Source organism: Gymnogyps californianus, chromosome 1 (assembly GCF_018139145.2).
Source record: "Gymnogyps californianus isolate 813 chromosome 1, ASM1813914v2, whole genome shotgun sequence".
In the NCBI taxonomy this organism is placed as follows: domain Eukaryota; kingdom Metazoa; phylum Chordata; class Aves; order Accipitriformes; family Cathartidae; genus Gymnogyps; species Gymnogyps californianus.
The window spans coordinates 178,248,792-178,270,454 of NC_059471.1; the positions used below are offsets into that span (position 1 = coordinate 178,248,792).

A 21,663-nucleotide genomic window follows, 5' to 3' on the forward strand; every position below is an offset into this window, starting at 1 on the left:
AATTAGGATCTTCTGTACTCACTAATTGTCTCTACCTCAATGCAGAAACTGAGAAATGAAAATATGATAGCCTTTCTAACCTGTCCCTCTAAGAAAACATAAAAAACCCCTCACCTGCACAAGTAGAGCATGCAGGTATAGTGATGTTCCACACTTCTGCCGCAAGGTTAGACAAGGATAGGGACAAAGAAATTAAGTACACACAGACTGAAATTAAAAGGAAGGAAATCCCATTCCCCAGCAGCATTTATTTGTATTTAGAGTGTAAAGGCATGGAGATGTAACAAGACACGAAGGCAGTACACTGGATGATGAGCTTTCTTCAAGTATTTGCACTATGTCACATTTTGTATATCCACAACCACAGCTGTGAGTTCCTGTTCGTGAACCTGATTTTTTTATCTATGCATATCAAGTATTAATAGAATTCCAGAATATGAAACACAAAACATACAAGATTTGTCATAAGAAAACATTACGGTTGGTACAACTGATCACAAGTTTACAATAGCTTTGCTCTCTCAGTGGGACAAGAAACTTCTTTTTTTTAAGTATAAAAGAAACAGAGCAGATACCAACATGAAATGCTCTGCATTTGTCATGCAAGGAGAGATTCATGATTGCATCAGCCTCCACAGAGACTAGCTGGAAGCTATCCGAGAGTGATGACTACACAGAAACTGATCTGTTGTTTGCCGATTGGCACAGACTAGTATTGCCAGAGCTAGGAATGCAGAAAGCAAAGACAAATAGTAATAACCCCATTGCTTCTACATATGCATTACACCACCACCAACAGGGAACATTTCCTGGAAAGAGCAGGAAACTAACGGAACAATTGTTTTAGGGTGGGGGTATTCAATGCTCTATTTCATCCCAGCCATTCAAAAAGCAATGCTAAGGATGGGTCTGTGTTACTAACTCGATACTTCCTTCTTTCTCTTAACGTGCCATCACAATCCACTTCAGAGATGGCTCCATTTCCCATACAAGCTGAAATCCCCAAGTCCCTGAAAAAGAATTGGTGTCCCATGGTGCCAAGCACTACAGTATTCACATACTGAAAGGATGGTCAAGATTCCTTGAAGGCTCCAATCAAAGTACAATTTAGTGTCATTTTAAGCCTCAAACCAACTTCTCTAACCAGTATAGGCACATCTTATGGTTGAGGATTGTTTTGCAATTACTCTATGTCACAAAACAATGGGAGAGTAGACTGGCAATCAGAGGTGCATTGGACACTCTGCTACCTGTTGCTATTCGAAACATTCACCATAGGACTCTGATTGCAGGGTGTAACTACAGGCAGCACACTTCCTCTTCACCATTTAATATAGCCCCTTTAATGAGATGCTGACAGACTTTGGAAAGACTAAATCTGTGAAGGAACTACATTTACTTTAAAAAGCTCTTAAGATTTTAGTTTCTTGACCAAAAAATTCTCACCAAATAGAAAATATGCTTTCTGACACAAAGCTAGTAGGATATAGCTACTGAATTTTAAAAAGTACACAGGAAAGGACTAAGAACAGCCAAAGCAGGAACTGTGCAAACGCCTTTTATCTTGCCCTGCTTTTCCTGTTGCTTGTGTTTTCACTCGCAAGGTCTGTACAGTTCAAATCCACAGCACCAGCTGAACAGCAATTTTCACTAGGGAAGTGTGCACAAACATTCATCGTGGAGGCAGGACATCAGTAAGACACAAACACATAATTGGTGGAAGATTCCCAGTCTTGAGCCTTGGTGCCTTGTTTGACTTGGTTTTGCTGCTCCCTTAGCATACAGGCAGTGTGCCTGGGGCCATCATTAAACTGGCAAATGTGGTTCAACAGCAACTGCTTCTTCCTCATGAACTGTTCTGGGCTGCCAAAGACCAGTTTTGAGAATCAAAGCTGCATTTTGATGGGTCGCTGCTCGCACTACAGTCTCTGGCATATATGCTAGCAGCCTCACTGAGCTTGGTTTGGCATCTTAAAGCCATCTTTCATCACATCATACTCAGATGGGTTCAGAAATCTGTTATGGTATTTGTAACATAAAAAACCTGCGGTCTAAGTTTTTACCAAATCTCTTTGTAAGCCAGGTCACTGCCCCCAACCTCCAGTAATTTTCAGGGCTACTTTATTACAGACTGTTCATCAAGTTTCAAATTCTGTGACTTACTAAAATGTAAGAGATAATTTTCAGATATGACTAACAAGAATTTCCAAGCTCTGTTTCTTGTATTGATTTTCAGTACACATTTTTTCCCCTTTCTATTGATCCATTTCCACTTACATGCATTTTCACTTTTAATATTAGACATTGATAGAGTAGCAGCCATGCTAAAGAAGTTCTTAATTCCAAATGATCAATCAACTAGGGAAACAATTTATCACAGAACTATCTTCATGTAAATGCACTGGTATATAAAATACTCTAAGATGTATTTAAGAACTCCAGCTGCAGCAATGCACTGGGAAAGTTAAGGTTTGTGAAGTCTCTGCTAGATACTATTTTTTAACATTTTTTCAAAATTTCTTTTATCCACAAATGCCAAATAGAATATTCCTACAATATTTGACAATGTCAAGTTACCTCATATTAAAAATGCTGTGTCCTTTTCAGTGTTGGCTTTTGCCCTAACATTTTCTCTGGGTTCAAAGAAAAGTATTCTATTTGATTGAGCCTGATAAGCTCAATGAGCTTATCTGATGAGAAAAATCCAGTAAGACAACCATTGTAATGCCTGTATGATCAAATAGCACTGAGAGCACTTAAATCTTTAGGTATCAAGTGCTTTCCTCTTATCTTTCCACTAAGAAAAGCCTGATTAGGCAGTTTAAGTTTCCTGTTCTGAGAGAGAGAAACTACTTGTTCTCTTCCACTGTGAGTCCCAAATTTGTTGACCTTTCACAATGGAGTGACAGTTAACTTGAAGAGGGGTCTGCAATTTAACAGTTTCAACAGCTCAGAAGAGATCTGTTACATGCGTTTGGACCTGTCACAGGATATCAACTACTTGGCAACAGATGAGAAAGCCGTCCTTGCTCTCTCCAATCCCCTCTACTTGGATTTCTTTTAAGTCACTTCCAATATCCAAGAATGAGGAGTCAGGTACCAGAGGTAGCCAGGACTCACCATTAAACTTCCAATATTCTGTCTTCACTGGTTTGGAGGCAGGATATGACCAATTGCTGGGGAAGACTCTTGCAATACTGCTACTCATCATCCTTTGTTGTCATACTTTCAAATTGCACTGCTTCTAGCTGACCTACAATGAAGTATTAAAACCCCTTGCAAGAGATCAGTGAGACTAGACACACTGAAAAAAAAATGACTTGTCAAGAAATAAGAAAAGCTCCTCTTGAGAAAAAACAATGTTCTGAAACTGAGAGGAACTGGGTGTTACTGCTGTAGTACCTATTACTGTCTAGAAGAGCTAGAGAACCAAGCAGAGAACATGTATGTTTCCTTTCTTGTACAGGGGGATCTCCAGCACAGAAAGTTTCCTGTAGCAGTAATTCATTAACAGCGAGGATCAGTGCGGCCAACAAGCAGGAAGAGAGGGACAGAAGCCCTCTTTTCACATTCACTCTGCAGCTGCATCAGGTCATGCTGCTTGCCCGAGTGCACAAAGCAGTGGAAATAGATGGAAACAATTATTTTTGCAGTCTATCTTTCAACATCCTGGTATTGAATAAATACAATCAAAGCTCCAAACTGTCCAGTGGAATACAAATGAGTACAACAGCTCCTCCCTGCACAGACATTATTTTAGGGCTGTAGAACATGTCAACCAATTGAAGGTTTTGGCCAAGCTTGGTAAACTTAAGTCTTAGAAAAAAAATTAAGAAACAAAAGAGATCAGCTTGAAATAAGTTTTCATTTTGGAAGTAGAACAATTTATCATTTTAATCATATTACAGTAAAACTTTCTCCAACCCCAAATATTTTTTGTTACCTTGGACAGAATAATACCTTTGTCATAATGGCGACAGCTTCATAGATTCTCACTTTTCAAGCCACCCCAAGACAAGAAACATTCCAGATTCTCCACAACTTTCAAAACTGTTTCTCCATCTCACTCTGCTCAACACAGTGGCCAATGTCAGCTCCAAAAATGCAAGAGGGAAGAGTATACATTTTTATTATTTGATAGAAAAAGCCTAAGTTCAGTAGACTGCTACATCACTGATATGCACAGGTTTGTCCTAAGTAGAGAAAAAAACCCTGGTGTTGAGCAGAATCCCCCAAAGAGTAGCATGAGCAACAGTGTCTCACAGTTAAGAGAGCGCTAGTTTTGGGGCTGTCTTTGTTGATCTTGTGCAGCAACTAATGCCAAGGATCTTGGTCTTCGTCTGCAACTCCTTCACAACTATAGTAAAAGTTATCCTCACTGCAAGATATATTTCCTGACTTGTCAGGGAAAAAAATCCTAAGCTTTGATGCAACTAAGATTAACAAAGTCAGTTAACTATAAATAGCTCAAATTAGCATATTCTGATCAAGTTTTAAGTAGGTTAGTATGCCTGAAAGCCTGTTCAAAGTTAGCTGTATTCTCTTTAGTGAAGCAAAAATGGTATTTCACAGACGGAAAAACAACCTAGGAAGTAATTTTAGAAGAGTCTTGAATTAGGCAACTACCACTGCTGAGAAGACATGCCAGCAACTCCACCAAGAAATGGTTAACTCAGCACCTCACTCAGCAGCCCACTATCAGCACCTTCAGTTCTACCAGCACCTTCAGTTTTTCCTACTTGCCTTTTTCTTTCTATTTCTCCTTTTCCTTCCACAAAAAGTAGAAAAATAACAGAGAGGTGGCTGGCTCCAACTCTCTTATTCCCATACTCTATCATTCATACCGCTTAACTGCTTTCAGCTTGTGGAGATTCCCAACCTCCATTTGTCCTCAAGCAGGACTCCCATTCCTCTTACCTTCTTTAAACTGTTTTTTCTGACAGCTTCCAACATTTTCAGAGAACTCCATTTGAGCTCCAACCACCTTCCATGACCTCATACCTTTTTGCAAAGCTTTTTTCATCTGGCTTGGAATCTAAAGTAGAAATTTAATTACTAGGTTCTTCAAGAGCTGTAGGCAGAGATACAAGTTAAACACCGAGAACAACAGAAGTGGCAGGATAAAAAGGGCTAAGGGATACTTTTTAATGTGGTAGTAAGCAAGAATGCCTGTCCACAATGTGTGAACAGTGAAGAAAAGCATGTAATCAAGGCAATACTCAATTGACTGCTTCAAGAGACCAGCCAATACAGTTCATCTGGACATTGGATGTCACCATCTTGGAACCGTATGTGAAATCCCTGCAAACCAGATGAACTCATCACCCCCAATCTTTACAGCTAGTTACACTCATCTCTAAGTACTACACATCTGAATTTATTAGTGTCCTTATCTGAATCAGCCTATCTGCTCTTTTATAACTTCTGCGCTATAGTCTAAGTGCAATAAGACAGTGTCCATAAATAACTCCTAATAGAGATACATACTGCTGCATTAAAGTGTTTGGACTTTGGTTTGTTAGATTTTATTTCAACAAGTGATAAAGTTTCATCGGTAGCTCAAGTATTCATAGCAACAGCATCAAGACTGCAAGCAAGTACTTGAAGTTGTTTTGGAAAGGTATTTGTAGTAACTTAGACCTTTTTATTATAGTATATGAGTAATCTTTGTCAAGATTTACTCTGAGGAAGCATGCTCAATGTTGACTTACGTGCTGTAGCAGGTGTCTGGCTGGTTCTATCTATCCCACAATAGAGGTACTTTCTAAAGACAGATGCAATTGTTCCCTTGCACTCTTCTCAGAACGAGAAATGGCTTACTTCTTTTCAGCAAGAAGAAAACAGTTTTCCTTAAGACATACAAACCAGGCAATCTAGATTCTTCCATTTGCTGGAATCTCTCTTGAAAACCAAGCCACACAGTAGTAATACCAGGTTACTTGAGTAAGATCCTGCTCAAATATAGAAAACCAAACTATCTGTGCTTTCCTATATATTTAATGCAAAGAACACTAGATATCTTCAATAAAGATGCTTTTTCCTGGAACTGTTGTATTTTGTCTGCTAACAATGAACAGCTGAAGTCTTATGCTAATCAGTCTAAACAATCCATAATGTTTTTACTTGTGTCTTGGAAGCCAACTTCCCTGACTTCATGAAGCTATAACTTCTTTTGTAAGGTAATATAATGATACCCTGCTAAGCACAGGTTTTAAGTTCCATAAATAAAGTCCAACCAAACTGCAGCTTAGACAGGAAGGTTTCCAGAGAGTATTTTTCATGCTGTAGCTTAAGTAAAAGTAACTTCTGAGAATTTATTTTAAAAAATATTTTGCCAATAGCAACCAGAACCTTTTTAATCATAAAAGATTGTAAGCTTCCTTACCCCCACCGAAGTTTTCAGTAGTAATAGTTGCAGTTTTGTAAGAGACTTAAGAGTTAGTATCAACATGGCTTCGTTAGTTTTGTAATTGACAGAAGTCACACAGAATGCCCCTACCACAGAATACACTAAAGAAAAACTCTTTAGCTGCAGGTGGAAAGATGTATTCTACACATTGCTTCTACTTCAAAGTAGTCAAACATAACATTCATTCTCTTGGGTAAACACCTAGTATTAGTTTCCAGACCAGAACTGCATCTGTCCACTTCAACGAAGTGGACAAAAAAGCTGTGCTCTGGAGAAAACTCATATGCTCTGGTGTAGGTAAGCCCTCATGACTCATCTGCTTATCAAGTCTAGTTGAGGTTGGGTTGTTCGGTTGTTTTTTTCCATCTCTGCAAAAAATGATATTTGAATCAAAAAATCTGGAACTCCTATTATGAGGAGATTCCAGTCTTGAACATAGAGTCTTGCCAATTTCAATCCTCCTATCAATATTGTATCACTTACAAGACTGACTTTCATCTAACTGTATGGATTTGAAGGTACTGGTTTTAGATCAAACTGACCTGTTTTTCAACTTTGGCAAGGCTCACTGTTAAAAAAGATACAATATGAGAATGTTAATTTAATGGTGTTGCTACATATACACACATATAATCATGAATTTTAGATTCACACCAAAGCTCTGTGCCATCAAGAAACTTTATCTTCACTAGCACGAACAGATCACCTTTGTCCATCATGCATACAATCATGTCAGAAGAGCAGCACAGCAGTGGTAGCTTAAGAGAAAGTATCTACACCACAGTTTAGGCAGAAAAGGAAAAAATGCACCAGTACCAGTCTGTATCAAAGCCATCTATTACTTCAGAGAAAATAAAAATCAGATTGAAGACAGCACACTTCTCTTGCACGTCAGACCGATTAGTTACTACCACTCCTTTTGTGCACTGGAACATACCCACACCATTCAATGCAGTCATATGCAATACTAATTCTACCCTTCAGAAAAAGGAAGGCCAAGGACTATTCTATTTTGTCAGAGACATCACCTTTACTGTTTTTCCAAGCATGACAACTTAAGTAAAAAAAAAAGTCAGAGCACAAAACATTTTGAAGTTTCAGCTACCACCATTTGTGTTCCTTTGTGATAGTAGTTTATACACTTTTTCTGAAAACCTTCCTCCCAAAAGTTAAGTGGGCTTCAAAAAGCTTTACAAGAGAAAGAGCAAGTCAGGAGCAAGTTCAGTTCTGTCTAGTATCCCAAAAGTTACAACTACATCTGGCAAGTTTCATATCTTCCATTTAATGACTCCAAATCAGAAGCAGTTCTAGTTAATGCCAATTCATTTGTTCATTCAAGCTCTGTAATACAGGGGGAAAAAAATATGCTCATTAATAGTTTATAATGCTGTCTTCATAGACAAATGTATTAATGCAGCTTAAGAGTTTCCCATGCATCTGGTTTACTGGCTACCAGATAGATGAGGACTAAAGTTGCTTTGACTTTCTGGGGATATTCTGAGAGGCCAAAGTAACTGCAGAGGCAAGATATATGCATGCGCCAACTGTTTTAGCTGGGAGTCAAACACCTCAATGTTAAACAGCAGTCAATCTAAGGAAGCATTCTCTTCCCACTAAGGGGATACTCTAAATACTGCTGCTTGCCAGAAAAGGCTTAAAAAAATGCTGTAGCTATGAATGTACCAAAAAAAAGCTGTTTTCAGGTAGGGGGAATAGAAATGAGCAATTCAACAGTACACATGAAAAGCTTGCATCTTTCACTGACTTATTCACTTCACAATCACTGACAAGACTGATGTACATATTTCTGCACCTGCAATTGTAAAAGCAGATAAAATATTTAATATGTAATTTACAATGTATTTTACCAGCTTGGCATACAGGATGAACAGAATATACCAAAGTAGTTGACAGTTATAGGCTTGTGGAGGCCCTGCAAAAATATTACTTCAGATATCTGCTAATTTAAAAAAAAAAAATCAATTTGCATTTTAGAAGTGATACAATTCAATCTACCACAAAATACAAAGAGCTGCAAAAACGTATACCATTCCAACAACAATGTATATAAGTTATTAAATAATGATCCAATTTAAAAGAATATAAATGAAGCCTTTAAGTAGGTCTTTTCTACATGCATATTATTCCTCATTAAAGAAAAATATGTAAAAAGGCCATTGGTAATTGCTTTGTTAACCACTGTAGAAAATGCCAATTCTCTGGTCACAGACGCCACTAGTTTAGCACTTAAGGTCTCTGCAGTGTTACATGTGATTATTTTTAAATACTGTTAATTCTATTACTCCATTGGTAAAGAATGCGTGACTTGGAATATGGCAGTCTTCATATTGAGAGGGCAGTGATGCACAGTTTTATAGTTATCCAGAAGAACAGCACCCTCCACTGCTCTGTACTTGTGGCTCATCATCAATGATCTGTACACCTCGCCTTGCTATTCCTGACTGACTGGAACCATTGCCTCTTGCTCTTTCATCCACTTGAGCAGTTTCTATCATTCCTGTAAAGGAAGAAATGTATTAGATGACATTTCACTGCATTTTTACACAAGACTGAGATCTTAATCTATTTGAGTTACATGCACAAAGAGACAAAGTTCAGCAAGACTGGTTCTCCTATTTATTATGCAGAAGTAAGTACTTGGGTATCACATGGCACAGCTGCAAGAAGATACGTAAATCTTCTTCCTAAAGCACCAAACATCCAGCAGCTCCCATTGACTATGGGAGACCTTAGATGCTCAGATGTTCTGGAGTTAGTGATTTCAAAAGCTAGATTTACCCACCCATATCAAGAACATTCTGTTAAAAAAGAAAACAGGAAACCCCACACATCACACATATACCGCCCCTCCCCCCCCAAAAAACCCCCAACCTACTCTTCAGACATGCAGGTGAAGTTTTGCTTAAATTCTTGTATCATAAGAACACAATGAATAGGACAACTTCCCTGTGTTACAAGGTTTTTATCCTACATTCCGTGATCTTTCCCGTTTGCTTAGACTGCTGTGTAAAATTTGCATCATTACAACTTCAAGCTTATGAATTGCAATTGACATCATTTGAGAAGATTTTTGAGGTTACTATTTACACATGCCGAGTAAAACAGCAGTTGGTGCTCCGACAAATGACAAAAAGACATTTTTGGAGTACAGCATGAATTTGCAATATTGTAAGCATCCATACATCAAGCTTTCATAGCTGTTTCAGTACACAGGCGACTTGAAGTAGACTCAGATGAAGTCAGTTCTTAGTAATAGTTTACATTAAGGCTTTTCTATATGGTTTTAAGCATTCTGAAGCCTGGAACTTTTCGTGAATGAGCTCTTTACCAACAAACTAGATAATACCTACTTTTACAAAGGTCAAGAAACAGTTCTTCAATTCCTTTGTTCTGTTTAGCTGAAGTATGATAATGTTTTGCTCCAACAGATTCAGCATACCTGTAGGAACGCAGATACAGAACTACATTGTACTAAGGACTCAATCTTTCTAAGCCACTTTACATGAAGCAAAAAGATGATCACAAGAGGTTTTATTCCAAGTTCAGAGTTAATCTACACATGCTGATGTAATGTAAAAAGGGAATTATATGGTTAAAACTGCCATGATTGATGAAAAACACTAGATGAAATAAAGAAAATTTCATGTCTAGAAATGCATTTAAACTGCAAATGTTGACTTTAATCATGTACAACTCTCAAGTTACACTTTGGTCAGTAAGGACATTCCAGGACTCAGATACTAACAAAACACTTAACACAGCAGCCAGCTAGGCACTACTGGTTTATGCCTGCCAGTTGTTAACAGCATCACAAGTTTATTACTCCAGCATAATTCTACAGTGACTGTTTCTATTAATAATTGGTGTGACTTACGTTTCTGCTTCTTGCACTGAAACATGTCTCTCTTTTTCCAAGTCTATTTTGTTACCTGTTGGAAACAAGTTACTCTTTAGTCTTTGTACTCCAAAATTACCCAAAAGAAAGCACTCATGTAATCATTGTACCCCATCATTTTCTTACAAGCTGTCCCAGTAAAGACCAACTCTTACACAGGTCTTAATCTGGAGCACAACAATATGATTTAAGAATCCTCTTTCACTCAAGCATTTACAGGCAATAAAGTTCTACTTCTGTAGAGAGATCAGGATAGCTAAATACCTCCATATAAGCCACTGATCCAGCCTTCTGCTTTTCTTTTGTAATCTATTAGCAGCTTATCTGTGCTGCAGAGGTAGTTTTTGTAGAATATCCATACATCTATCCTCTTGAAAGTGTTTTAATCACTAGATCCGATTTTAAATCTAAACCCAGTATTTCTGTTGCATTCTGTTTGCATTGAAATATCCAAGCTTTAAGACTCATTCCACCCTCCAAGCACTTGATCATGAAAACAGACAAGCATCCAGTCTATGCCACTGAGAACAGTAAAAAACATGATGTCTGAGTACTTGCAGGAAGAATAATACACATTTGAGGTTTATGTTTCTCTTTGTTAAACTACAGTCTGCAGGTGTCTGTACCATGCACTTCTCACATGGTGTGTCATTAAACAGCTTGTTTTTCAAAACTAACTCTTGTTTTCCTCAATGTGATCTACTGAAACTTCTAGCTCCAACTGAACTTTAAATATCAGATTAACATAAGCTTTACTCCTTCACATGTACAAGCTGTCAAAGCAGTGTTTGGAAGATGCTATTCACCAAAGAAACATTTCTGATTCAGTCATTAGAATCACATGTTAAAAAGACTTACCTACTATACATAAACAGATTTCATTTCCCAACATTTTTCTTAATTCCTTAACCCAGTTTTTTACCTGCAAAAAGAACAGAGGTAAGTTTATTTTCACTTGATATACTACTAGCTTAGGCATTGCAGAACTGACCCATTTCCTTCATTAACTGTTTACTCTAAACTTGAAACAAACACATTTAGAGCAACATAGATGGACAAAATATTCTTTAGATAGCTACGCATGGCTCTTGTTCGGCAGGTTTTAGTTCACAGTTGAAATTAAGAGCAAACGACTTGGATAAAATTGTTCAATTACTCCAGAAATATAACTCACCACACTCGTGTTAGCCCCACTCCAAAGAACAAGTTCACTGCATTGGCCACTTTAGGTCAGGCATGAGATCTTTTATCAACAGTCACTTACTGACAGATCACAAATGGTACTTTAAAGGTAGAGGTACCTGAACTGAGTTGTTCAGGTTAGATTATAACAGATGTTTGTTTCCTGAGAGAACAGATGGGACAAGAGTGTCAAGTCAGCTGATGGTAAGGTATCTGTTATCAATTCTGTTGTCATGCTTTGAAGTTGTATGATCACTGCATTGACTTAGGGACTGCTATTTTAAGGGAATTTAAGTCGTAAAGAGAGGCAATCACTTCAAGAACCTAAAAATAGTTAGGATACATGATACAGAGGTAGTTATGCAATAACTTCTGCAAATTAACTTTCCATCTTTTTTCTGAGAATTTAAGTGCTTTGATATCACAGAATTTTACTAAGTAGGGCTCAGCATGAAAAGGCACAAGTTGAAGTAGTACTCACAAGTCATCACAGTTCTGCAGATGGGGGGCAAGAGTTTAACTGCTAGCACAAGTGCTTTATTTGCCCTACATCAGACTACTTTAATTACTTAAGCTGTTGTGGAATTATACCCTTATACTACTTCTATCACTGCTAATCCAAGCCTTGCCCATACAACCACAATTTCTTACTCCTCTACACAGAAGTCCTACTGGTTTTGCCACAAGCTAATCAGAGACAAACTGACTTAGGAAAGAGTGGCACCAGTTTTCAGCTGGAACATCCTATAGAGTGATACCACTGATTTGACACAGGGTTGGAAAACTCACCTGCTCAGACTGATCAACTAATACTGCTATAAAATAATTAATTATCAAATTTCAGGTTTTGATGAGGATTTGAAGTCCAAATATCTAATATCACCGAGAAAGTACTGTTTCCACTATCATGTATTGCAATTTCAGAGTTCTCAGATCTGTAAAAGGTCATGTCACTTAATATCTTTTAGTAATTTGGTTTATACAGTAGAGATCAGTATCGCATACTATCATAACAGTACTGGTTTATGTTTATAGCCTGTCACAGGTAACTCACACATCTAGTTCTCTGGTGTTCTTTGAATAACCCTGCTAGAACTTTAGTAGACTGAAAAAGTCAGCCTTCAAAAGAATACTAATAAGGTGTATACTTCCATTATATGATTTAAATTTGCAGATGTAATATATTTTGCTATTGCTGAAAACAGAAGATTCTCATTTACACACTCATATCAGAGTACCTTTCAATCAGTTTACATCTTGCATAGAGGTAAAAATCTGTCCAGTACCTTTTGAAAAGAGTCTTCATCTGTTATATCATACACTAGAATAGCGCCATTAGAATCCCTGTAGTAGATTGGCCCCAATGCATGAAATCTTTCTTGACCAGCTGTATCCTGCATTTAAAATACACTTGTTAGCATTTAAGACAAAGCAAACAATACTTCAAGAAACTCCCAATACTTTGAAGTTTTACTTTATTAAGAAGTGCCTAACATCTAAGTTCTAGTAAACCTAAGTAATTTTTCAGGAAAATATTCTATTTAGCTAGGGGAAGGAAAATAGGAAAGTAAACATACCCATATTGCAAGGTTTACTCTTTTCCCACCAATATTTAGCTTCTTTGTAAGAAAAGATGCCTGGAAAGCAAAACAGATTAGAGTTAAGTTTTACACACAAATGTCTCACTTCAGATTAATTTACTAATAAAAACATCTGAATCAATAAAAGACAGATTTCTGCATCAAAATACTCTTTAAGCCAGAAGGCTGAGTCAATACTAAGCCAGTTAGTCATTTCACTACAGTTTGCCAGGAGTCTATTCTAAATAAATTTGGCTTAAGCCAATCATTTACTACATCTTTTTGCTGTTGTTTTGAATGATCTGGGAAGGATAAGAGAGTTGTGTGGAAAGAGTCTGAATTCACAACACTGATTAAGTCTGAGCTGAACTCAAACCATTTCACAAGAGTACATGAAGTTTGGGTAGGAACCAGCCTAACAGGATTTCTAATTTGCAGGAATTAGGCCAAGTAGTTCACTATTAGTGAGCTACTAGAACAAAATAAAATAGTTTGAGTTTATCACTAAAAGTCTCCGAACACTAGTATTCTGCAAGTTTCCTTGTCTGTATCTTTTACCTTTTTTTTGCTGAAGTGAGCCCACAACTCTCCCCATCTGTTGGGGGGGGGGGGGGGGCTTTTTGGGGGGGCAGTGGTGTGGTTTGTTTGGGGTTTTTTTTCCCCAGACACTGTTCCTGAAAGCTCAGTGATATGCTTCTCAGCTAACACACAAAAGGGAAGCAAGTGGCAGGCTAAGAAAAGCCTCAGAATAAGCATACAAGCTGCTCTAAGAATTCCACTACATTATCTTCCAAAAATGTTTTACAGGACCAGAACGTATTGCAAGGTTAGACTAATCTCAGTAACTCAAGAGTGTGTCTGTTCTTCTCCAAGCCTGCACGATCCACATTTTCAAACACCACCTCTGTTACCAAGTGTATAATTCGGTGGCTAAAAAGGGGTATAATTTAATAGGCTAGAACATGGTCTGAAAGATTTGATACATTAGGAACCTGCTCCCACCGTTCTGAAGACTAGCAGTAACCAGTTAACATCAGACAATTCAGTTGACAAGGGTTAACTTTTGTCTTTTGTCTTAAATTATACTCAGTTTTCCTTTCAGCTTCACCTCAACTTGCATTTGGATACAAACAAGTACTCAGTGGTATTTTATGATACATTCATCCCAGATTATTTTTAGGCTGGACTGTAGCAGCTCAACATGAGCTCCCTGTATGAGCACTAACCAAGCACTGAACTAAAGTCATGTGTATATGGAAGGTGTCATGGGCCAGATCAGCTGCTTCAACCAGCTTGCTGCTTAACTACACAAGCAACCAGTACACGCACAGAAGACCATAGTAGTTTAGTTTACACCAGCCTAAACTGCTGTGAAAGTGCTTCTCTGGAGTGCTGCCTGTATTACAGTTAAATGTATCCAACACTCAGCTGCTAGAGCAGCTCCTGTTCTTCAGCTACTTCCCTAATATCAGCTCTGGCATCTGTATGACCTAAGGTGAGATGACTCAAGAAACTTTTATTCTTTTTTTGAAGTAAATTGTACCTTCCCCCAAAGCTTTCCACGAAGTCTGATAAACAAAACAGAGAAGACAGACCACCTTTTCTTTCCTCTGAAAGAAAAACACTCAGAAACTTTCCAAGAGCAGATAGCAAAGAACTAATCATTATGACCATTGTATTCAACATAACTAAAGCATTCATGCTACCCCTTCAGTCTACAGTGAGGTGGCATAAGTCAACTTCAAAAAAAGTTCCAGACAGCATGTTAAAATTATTTAACACTCTAGCCAACTTGTAACAAACAGCTTAACAGCAGAGTAGCAAATCTTAAACATCAGGAAAGCCTTAATTCTTTAATCAAAAACTCTGCAAAAAGTAGTTTATGGCTTTCAGCTAGCTGTCCCTAAGGATCATCTGATCAGCGTCTACTCTTCATATGATAATTTGTTCTACTACACCAGAGTTTAAAAGCCAAGAGCTTAGAGGTGACTTCAGAAGTTTTAATTCACCAACACTTGGGCCATATTAAAAGAAGGTATGGCTAGGCACAATGAATCAAGCTTACCTGACAAAATTTTATTGATCTGCTGTACTACAGTACTTGATATTCTATTGTAAATCTCAAAGGAAAAGCTATTCTGAGCACTGTTTGCTTTTGTCACAACACTGACAATCAGATCTGCTCACTTGATATGAATTTCACATAAATGTTTGAGAATCACATTTCTGGACCAAAAGGGAGAAAAATCCTTCACAGAAACAGGATTTGTATTTAAAAAACACAGAACTCGGTATCCATAAAGTTATATCATCATGGCTTTAGACATTGGCCCAATTAATAGTACAGATATCTTTACTATCTGACAGAGCAAATATTAAAGTAGGCTTATCCCCATAGATAAGTTTTGCTTAAGTATCACCAGTCCTTCAGGTCACTACAGCTTTTGATAGCAATACTGTCTTTTAGCACTAAGAGTACAGTACTTCCTTTCCTATATACCCAATTATTAGAAGACCCATACATTCAAGTAAGGCTTTTTAGTATCTCCTGCAAAAAAATCTCACAGGAGACTGTGGCAAGGGTATTTAGCATTGGGCTATTGTACTCGCTCTCTGTATCAAAACTTGATGAATTTGTACTAATTAAGTTTTAGTCTACCTAAAGTCTTAGACCCCTAATCAAAAAAGGGGGGACAATATCCTATACCTTATATCCTGATTACAAGCAAGTCTGTCTAAAAAGCTTGCCCAATAACAAGATTGGAACCTGACATTTGAAGTAGTCACAGTTAGTAATGAGCAGAAGGCTTTGTGAACATGCTGCAAGAAACAGTCAATACTATATTACAGATTAAATGCTTCATTCTTCTTCATTGTGTTCATATACTTGAATACTGTTAGCAGGCTCCATAATTAACTGAATTAATAGGTATTGTTAAGTTTGGCACATTTACCATCAGTAAAGTGCATTTTACAGCCACGGTGGCAAACATGCCAAAGACAAGCCACCTAGTATCTACCTTTTAACACGCACAGACACTCCCACCCCCCTTGAAGTTTCATTTGTCTTGTGGAAGAGCAAGGTTCTACTCTTCACTCATTCTGAGGTTAGAGACCAAAAAAATAATCAGGTGAACAGCAAGACTATGCAGTTTTTAGAAATCGAGGGGAACCCAACATGGAAGAAAGAGCCTTAACTACTGTTTTGAGATAGTTCAGGAGCCTCGTTTAGGAAAAAAGTCAGCTGCCAAGACTGTCAAAGCCTTTGAAATCAGTACAGTCTAGACAGCATTAGGTAATTACACATAGAAGAGCATTCAACATTTTTTCTAATCTCCCAAGAATTTACCAAATTAAGTACTACAGATTTCAGTCTAAGTTGTGACTCGACTTACAATCAGTAACTCCTTTCCATATTATTTTCATTACTATGACAATTCATTTTTGCTAGGACTTTCAAAAACCCACAAATATATAGGACCACAGTTAATTCAAAGATAAGTAATCTCAAACAGCTCTTTGAAGTAAGCTACTAATTTCGGTATTTTGACTCTGTCTTATGACTAGTCTGAAGAATACTTATACACTTAAAAGGATAATGCAATTAAGAGCTAAAATTCCATTCTCTTTATTGGCCTGTAGAAAATCTTTTCTTTCTGTTAATTCTTTCTTCTAAGAGCTCAGTTTCACATGTCCATCAGGCCCTGTTAGGAGCTGATAAACGGGCCTGAGTAGAACACAAGGAAGACACAGCTGGAAAAGATTCTCTTGAAAGTCACTGAATAAAAGCAGATGTATGTCACCTGCCCCTTGACTGCTTCATCTTCAACAGAGGCAAGCCAGGCATACGAACACTGCATACAGCACCGAACCTCCTTATATTGTCTTTCCCACCCCCCCAGCTATCTTAGACAGCCAAGACAGCCAAGACAGCTTTTCCAGGTTATGCAAGTCCAGCAAAGCAATCAGGATCTGTAGAGTATGATTAGCATGACATCAGTGGCTCTCCTGGGTTGGATATTTTGCAGTCCTCCAAACATTTGAGAGATTACTACACAAAAGTTGTATTTATCTTGAATAGTTAACTAAAAGCGTCTACCCAGATTTTTTTAAAAAATATTCTGACAATAGGTTTATTATTGGAGTAATTCCAGCACAGTTCACTTGATATCAGTTTATAGCTTAGAACTATTTTATCAAGACAGGAGCACTGACCTCAATATTTCAATCAATGGGAACCAATTCTAACCATTGCTTGCAAAAAAACCCTACCTTTCCTGTGTCAGCTTTTTTCACATTATTCTAGATAAGTGTTTTCTTCTGTGAATCAGTAGCTACCTTAATTTCAATTTGCAGGTCATCAGTATCTTAAGTATGTGACTTGAAGCTAACATAACCACAGCAACACATCCCAGCAACTTCCTAACCTCAAAGGAAGTTCCAGTTCACCATTTCCCTCTAGCTAGCATTTATGGAAGGGGGGCGTGGAGAGAACAAAAAAGAGAAGAGAAACCGCTCCCTTTCGCTAAAAGCCTTCTGTTACTAGCACAAAAGAAACTCTCCTATTTGGGCATACACAAGTAAACTTCACAACAGAATAATACTTAAGTGTTAGAATTCAGATAGGAAAATACAGATATACATTAGATACAAGATTCACACTGACCAATTTAAAGACTTCCTGTGCTCTCCCCCGTCACTGGGCTCACACTGCAGGAAGCACCAGCCATCATCATTAAATAAAGTTTCCAGAAGGCTACAGTCTCAGCACCCTTTTTGTTGCAATCATATCAGAATAAAGCACCACGCAGTACTTTCTTTTTTCTAAGTCAGAGATCACTGTTGATGGAGAGCCTCTTGTCTCAGTATCCAGTGATCTTTTGGTATGATTCATCACTGTGGCTCCTTTGGTGAATCAGGAGCTAAGTATTTATCTAATTTTGGTTTGATTGGAACAAAAGTAATTTGGTGCAATACTGAACTGATGCCATGAAACAAAGCCACCTTATCAGATTAAGCCTTTAATCTTCAAAAAAAAAGGAAGTTTTTTGCAAAAGTGTCACTTCATTGCTTAATCAGATATCCTAGTTTCTCCTTATTTTTTAAGGGATATTTTAATTTGCTAGTGGAAGAACTTACTAAAACTTTCTTCTAGAACCGTAAGATGTACGAAAACAAGAATAATAATGATAATACTTCACAAGTGCACATGACGTACAGTAAGATTCAACAGCAACTGACATTGTATTTTACAATCAATAAGCTGCATATGTGGCTAAGGAAGCTCAGAGCAGAAAAGCAAACGAGTTGAGAAACACAGTGCAGTCAGTTAAGAGATACAGGTAGCAACCAGAAACCTAATCATAGTTGAGCAATGAAATCTCAGTACCAAGTGTGAGTATGTGCTTCCACTCCTCTACAAGCACACACACCCCTCCAGACAGTCAAAACCAAAAGCTCTCAAGCCATAGTATCTAGAGTCATTTTCCTGTCAACATTTTGGAGCCACTTAAAGGTGGATTTTACGACATTTGTTACCCGAGTCTGTATTCTAATTCACTTTTTGCTTCTAATTTTAGGTTTTCCACTACAGATTTAAAGAACATGATTAACAAAAAAACCACTGAGCTGTATCACATGTCAAACTACTCAGCTCTACTCTTTCTACATGGGATATCAGAATTCAGCTATACACAATCATTTTGATGCACTTTAAATGATTGTTTGCTCAATGCTACACTTCAGGTGAAAATTACAACTGCAGCTCTGACACCTACAAGCTACTAGTTATTTCTGTAGCATAGCAAATATTTATTATGTCTATGGCAATCAGAGCTACAATCAGCTTGCCACAAATACCACACCATGCCTAGTAAACCTACCAATAGATCCAGCCAACAGCAGAGTATGAACATAGGGTAATGAAGTTTAAAACATGTTCTTTTCAGGTCTTTATAGCAAAAATGAAGCAACCGTATCTGTTTATGAAACATTCACTGTACTGTTTCTAGTGCATCTCTAATGTTTCTTTAGTTTTAAGGGAAAGTTTCACTATTAAATACTTCCAAGACACCCAGCCCACAATAACTTTCCCCTAAATACGCAGGAATAGTGCATTAATACACAACTACCCTAAGGCTCTTTTTTGGCATCACCTACTATTTATTCTGTACTTCACAGAACTTCAAAAGTAATTCAAAACCCACTAGGGGCCCACATGGTGGCAGGGTTTGTTTCTTTATTTACAAAAAAAATAGCATATTAAGAGCAGTATACATTACAGTGCTAAAACCACACTTTAATACACATGCTCACAACTACTAAGAAAGATGCTGTACAACTGGTGTAACTGCAAATAAAAAGGTTAAGCAAGCAGAGACATCCCGAAAGACTTAACATACAACCCACAACACAGAGTTTAAAACATGTTTTCTGAGATCATGTACAATATAAGCGTTTTATTTTGTACCATGGCATATATACTATTCAGCACTAGTAGATATTGAAAAAAATATTACTTTCAAGCAGACACCCTGTCACATTTCATAAGTGGAACATCACTTTTTAGTTCTTTATAAATTAGCGGACAGTACTACCGAGAATCAGGCCAAAATTCAGGGAGATAACGTGACAAGCAAGTAACCATTAAGAATCTTTTCTGTTATTAAATCATAAGCCTTGATTTCATAGACCATTTTGTGAAAGCTGTTCTCTTTAAACAGTAGTATTTAGGTAGTTCAAGTGTTAGGATTTGAGAACATGAGGAAGACTATAATTAACAGAAACGCATCACATATGAAACACTTAGTCATCAGTCCACTACCAATGATTAGAACAACAACATTTCTTTCAAATCATACTTCCCAAGATTCAAATGAAGACATTCATATACGTAACTGGAAAAAACCGAGCAGTTAGTATTCAGAATAGAAACGAGGCCTTTAAGTACTGAAAGCTTAAGTCTGAGGCGTAAAAAGAACCAGAGAATTAGCTTCCAGCAAACTCAGCAGGGGACAGCCACCATTTAGAGAGCGGCAGCGGTCACTCCGGCCACCGTCAAGCGGTAAACAAGACGGCAAGCACCAAAACCCTACTACGGGTTTACGCAGCAACATTCCACGAGCACCAGGGCGGAAGGGGCAGGCCGGTAAGCGCCACAGGGCGACGGAGGGGCGGGCTGGCACCGACCAGCAATCCTAGAAGATGCGCAAGGGGAGAAGAGCAGCGGACACCCCCCCCCACCACCCCCCCCCCTCGCCCTGGCCCGGTGGCTCCGGGCAGGGGCTCCCCGCCCGCCCCCGGCCCGGCCCGCACCTGCAGGGTGGTGATGTGCTTGTCGTTGAACTTGTTCTCGCAGTAGCGCAGCACCAGGGAGGTTTTCCCCACGCAGCCCTCCCCGAGCAGCACCACCTTGAACGAGAAGCTGCGGCCCCCGGCCGCCGCGCCGGCCCCCGCCGCCATCCGCGCCCCGCCGCCGAGCCGGGCCGCTGCCGCCTCACATCAACAGTCCACGCCGCGGCCGCGGACGGCCGCCGCCGCCGCCACCCTCGCCGCCGCCCACCGGGACGGGGACCCGCAGGGGAGCGGAAGGGGGACTCGCGGGGCGGGAGCGAGGAGGAGACGGGAAGGTGCCGCCGAGGCCCCGAGGGATGGAGACGGGGGAGGGACGCCGAGAGCCACAACCCTTCCCCCGCGGTCGACGGCCCCACTCCCCCTAATGGCGTCTTCTTCCTCCTACGTCACGCGCCGCTCGGTCACGCGCACCCCCCCGCCGCCAATGGGAGGGGTGGACGCGACGGCGGCGAGAGGCTCCGCCCAAGAGCCGTGGAGGGGAGGGGGGCGGAGTCTGCCGGCGTTGGGGCGGGTGGCGGCGGCGGCTCCCCGAGCTCTTCGTCAGGCCGCTCCGCCGGGGTGGGGGGGAGCGGCGGGCTGGGTCCGGTTCGCTCCTGCGTGAGTGCCTGCACGGGCGCGGGAGCAGCGGTGTAAGCGGACGTGCCTGACGACGTGCCAGCCGGCGGCTCTGCGAGCGCCGGCGGCCCGGGCCCGGCCCTGCGGGCGGTGGCCTCTTCACTCAGGGGCAGGCTGGCCTGCGCGGCCGGGGGAGGGCGGGTGAATCGCCTCCCGACAGCGGCTGGATTTTTCCATTGCCCGTAAAGGGCAGCCGGAGCGGCGGCTGGGGCGATGGCAGCTGCTTGCAGAGGTCCGCCGTGGGGTGGGAGGGAGGGGGCTCCTCCTCGGGTCTGTCCCCGCGCGGTTTCCAAAAATACCGGCCTGTCCCAAAGACGCGTAATGAGAGGGAGCGATGAGGCAGACCGCTGAGGGGGTGACGCTCCAGGCCCGAGGGTAACACATAGCTTTACCATATCTAGAAATAAAACGTCGGTAGAGACGGAAACCCATGCAAGATTTATATGCGCATACGAATTTGCATTTAAATGTCATATTAAGGCTTTCAAATGAGCAAATGTATCTACCAAGCATCTCCTTGTGAGCAGGAGGCCAAAGCCTCTAACAAACAGATTATAAACATCACAAGCACAGGTTTTGTTCCAACTTCAGTGGCCCTATCCATGTGA

General features: G+C 39.7%; 1 protein-coding gene across 1 annotated transcript; it reads right to left on the bottom strand.

Moving 5' to 3' along the window:
- Positions 1–213: 213 nt before the first annotated feature.
- RAB21 (RAB21, member RAS oncogene family) lies at positions 214–20,761 on the bottom strand. Its single transcript, XM_050915038.1, has 7 exons — positions 20,402–20,761; positions 13,085–13,144; positions 12,794–12,901; positions 11,184–11,247; positions 10,305–10,359; positions 9,781–9,869; positions 214–8,927 (listed from the first exon to the last, which is right to left on the bottom strand). Exons 1-7 carry the CDS (start codon positions 20,546–20,548, stop codon positions 8,788–8,790), a joined length of 663 nt encoding a protein of 220 aa, XP_050770995.1. The 5' UTR covers positions 20,549–20,761; the 3' UTR covers positions 214–8,787.
- Between the last annotated feature and the right edge of the window lie 902 nt (positions 20,762–21,663).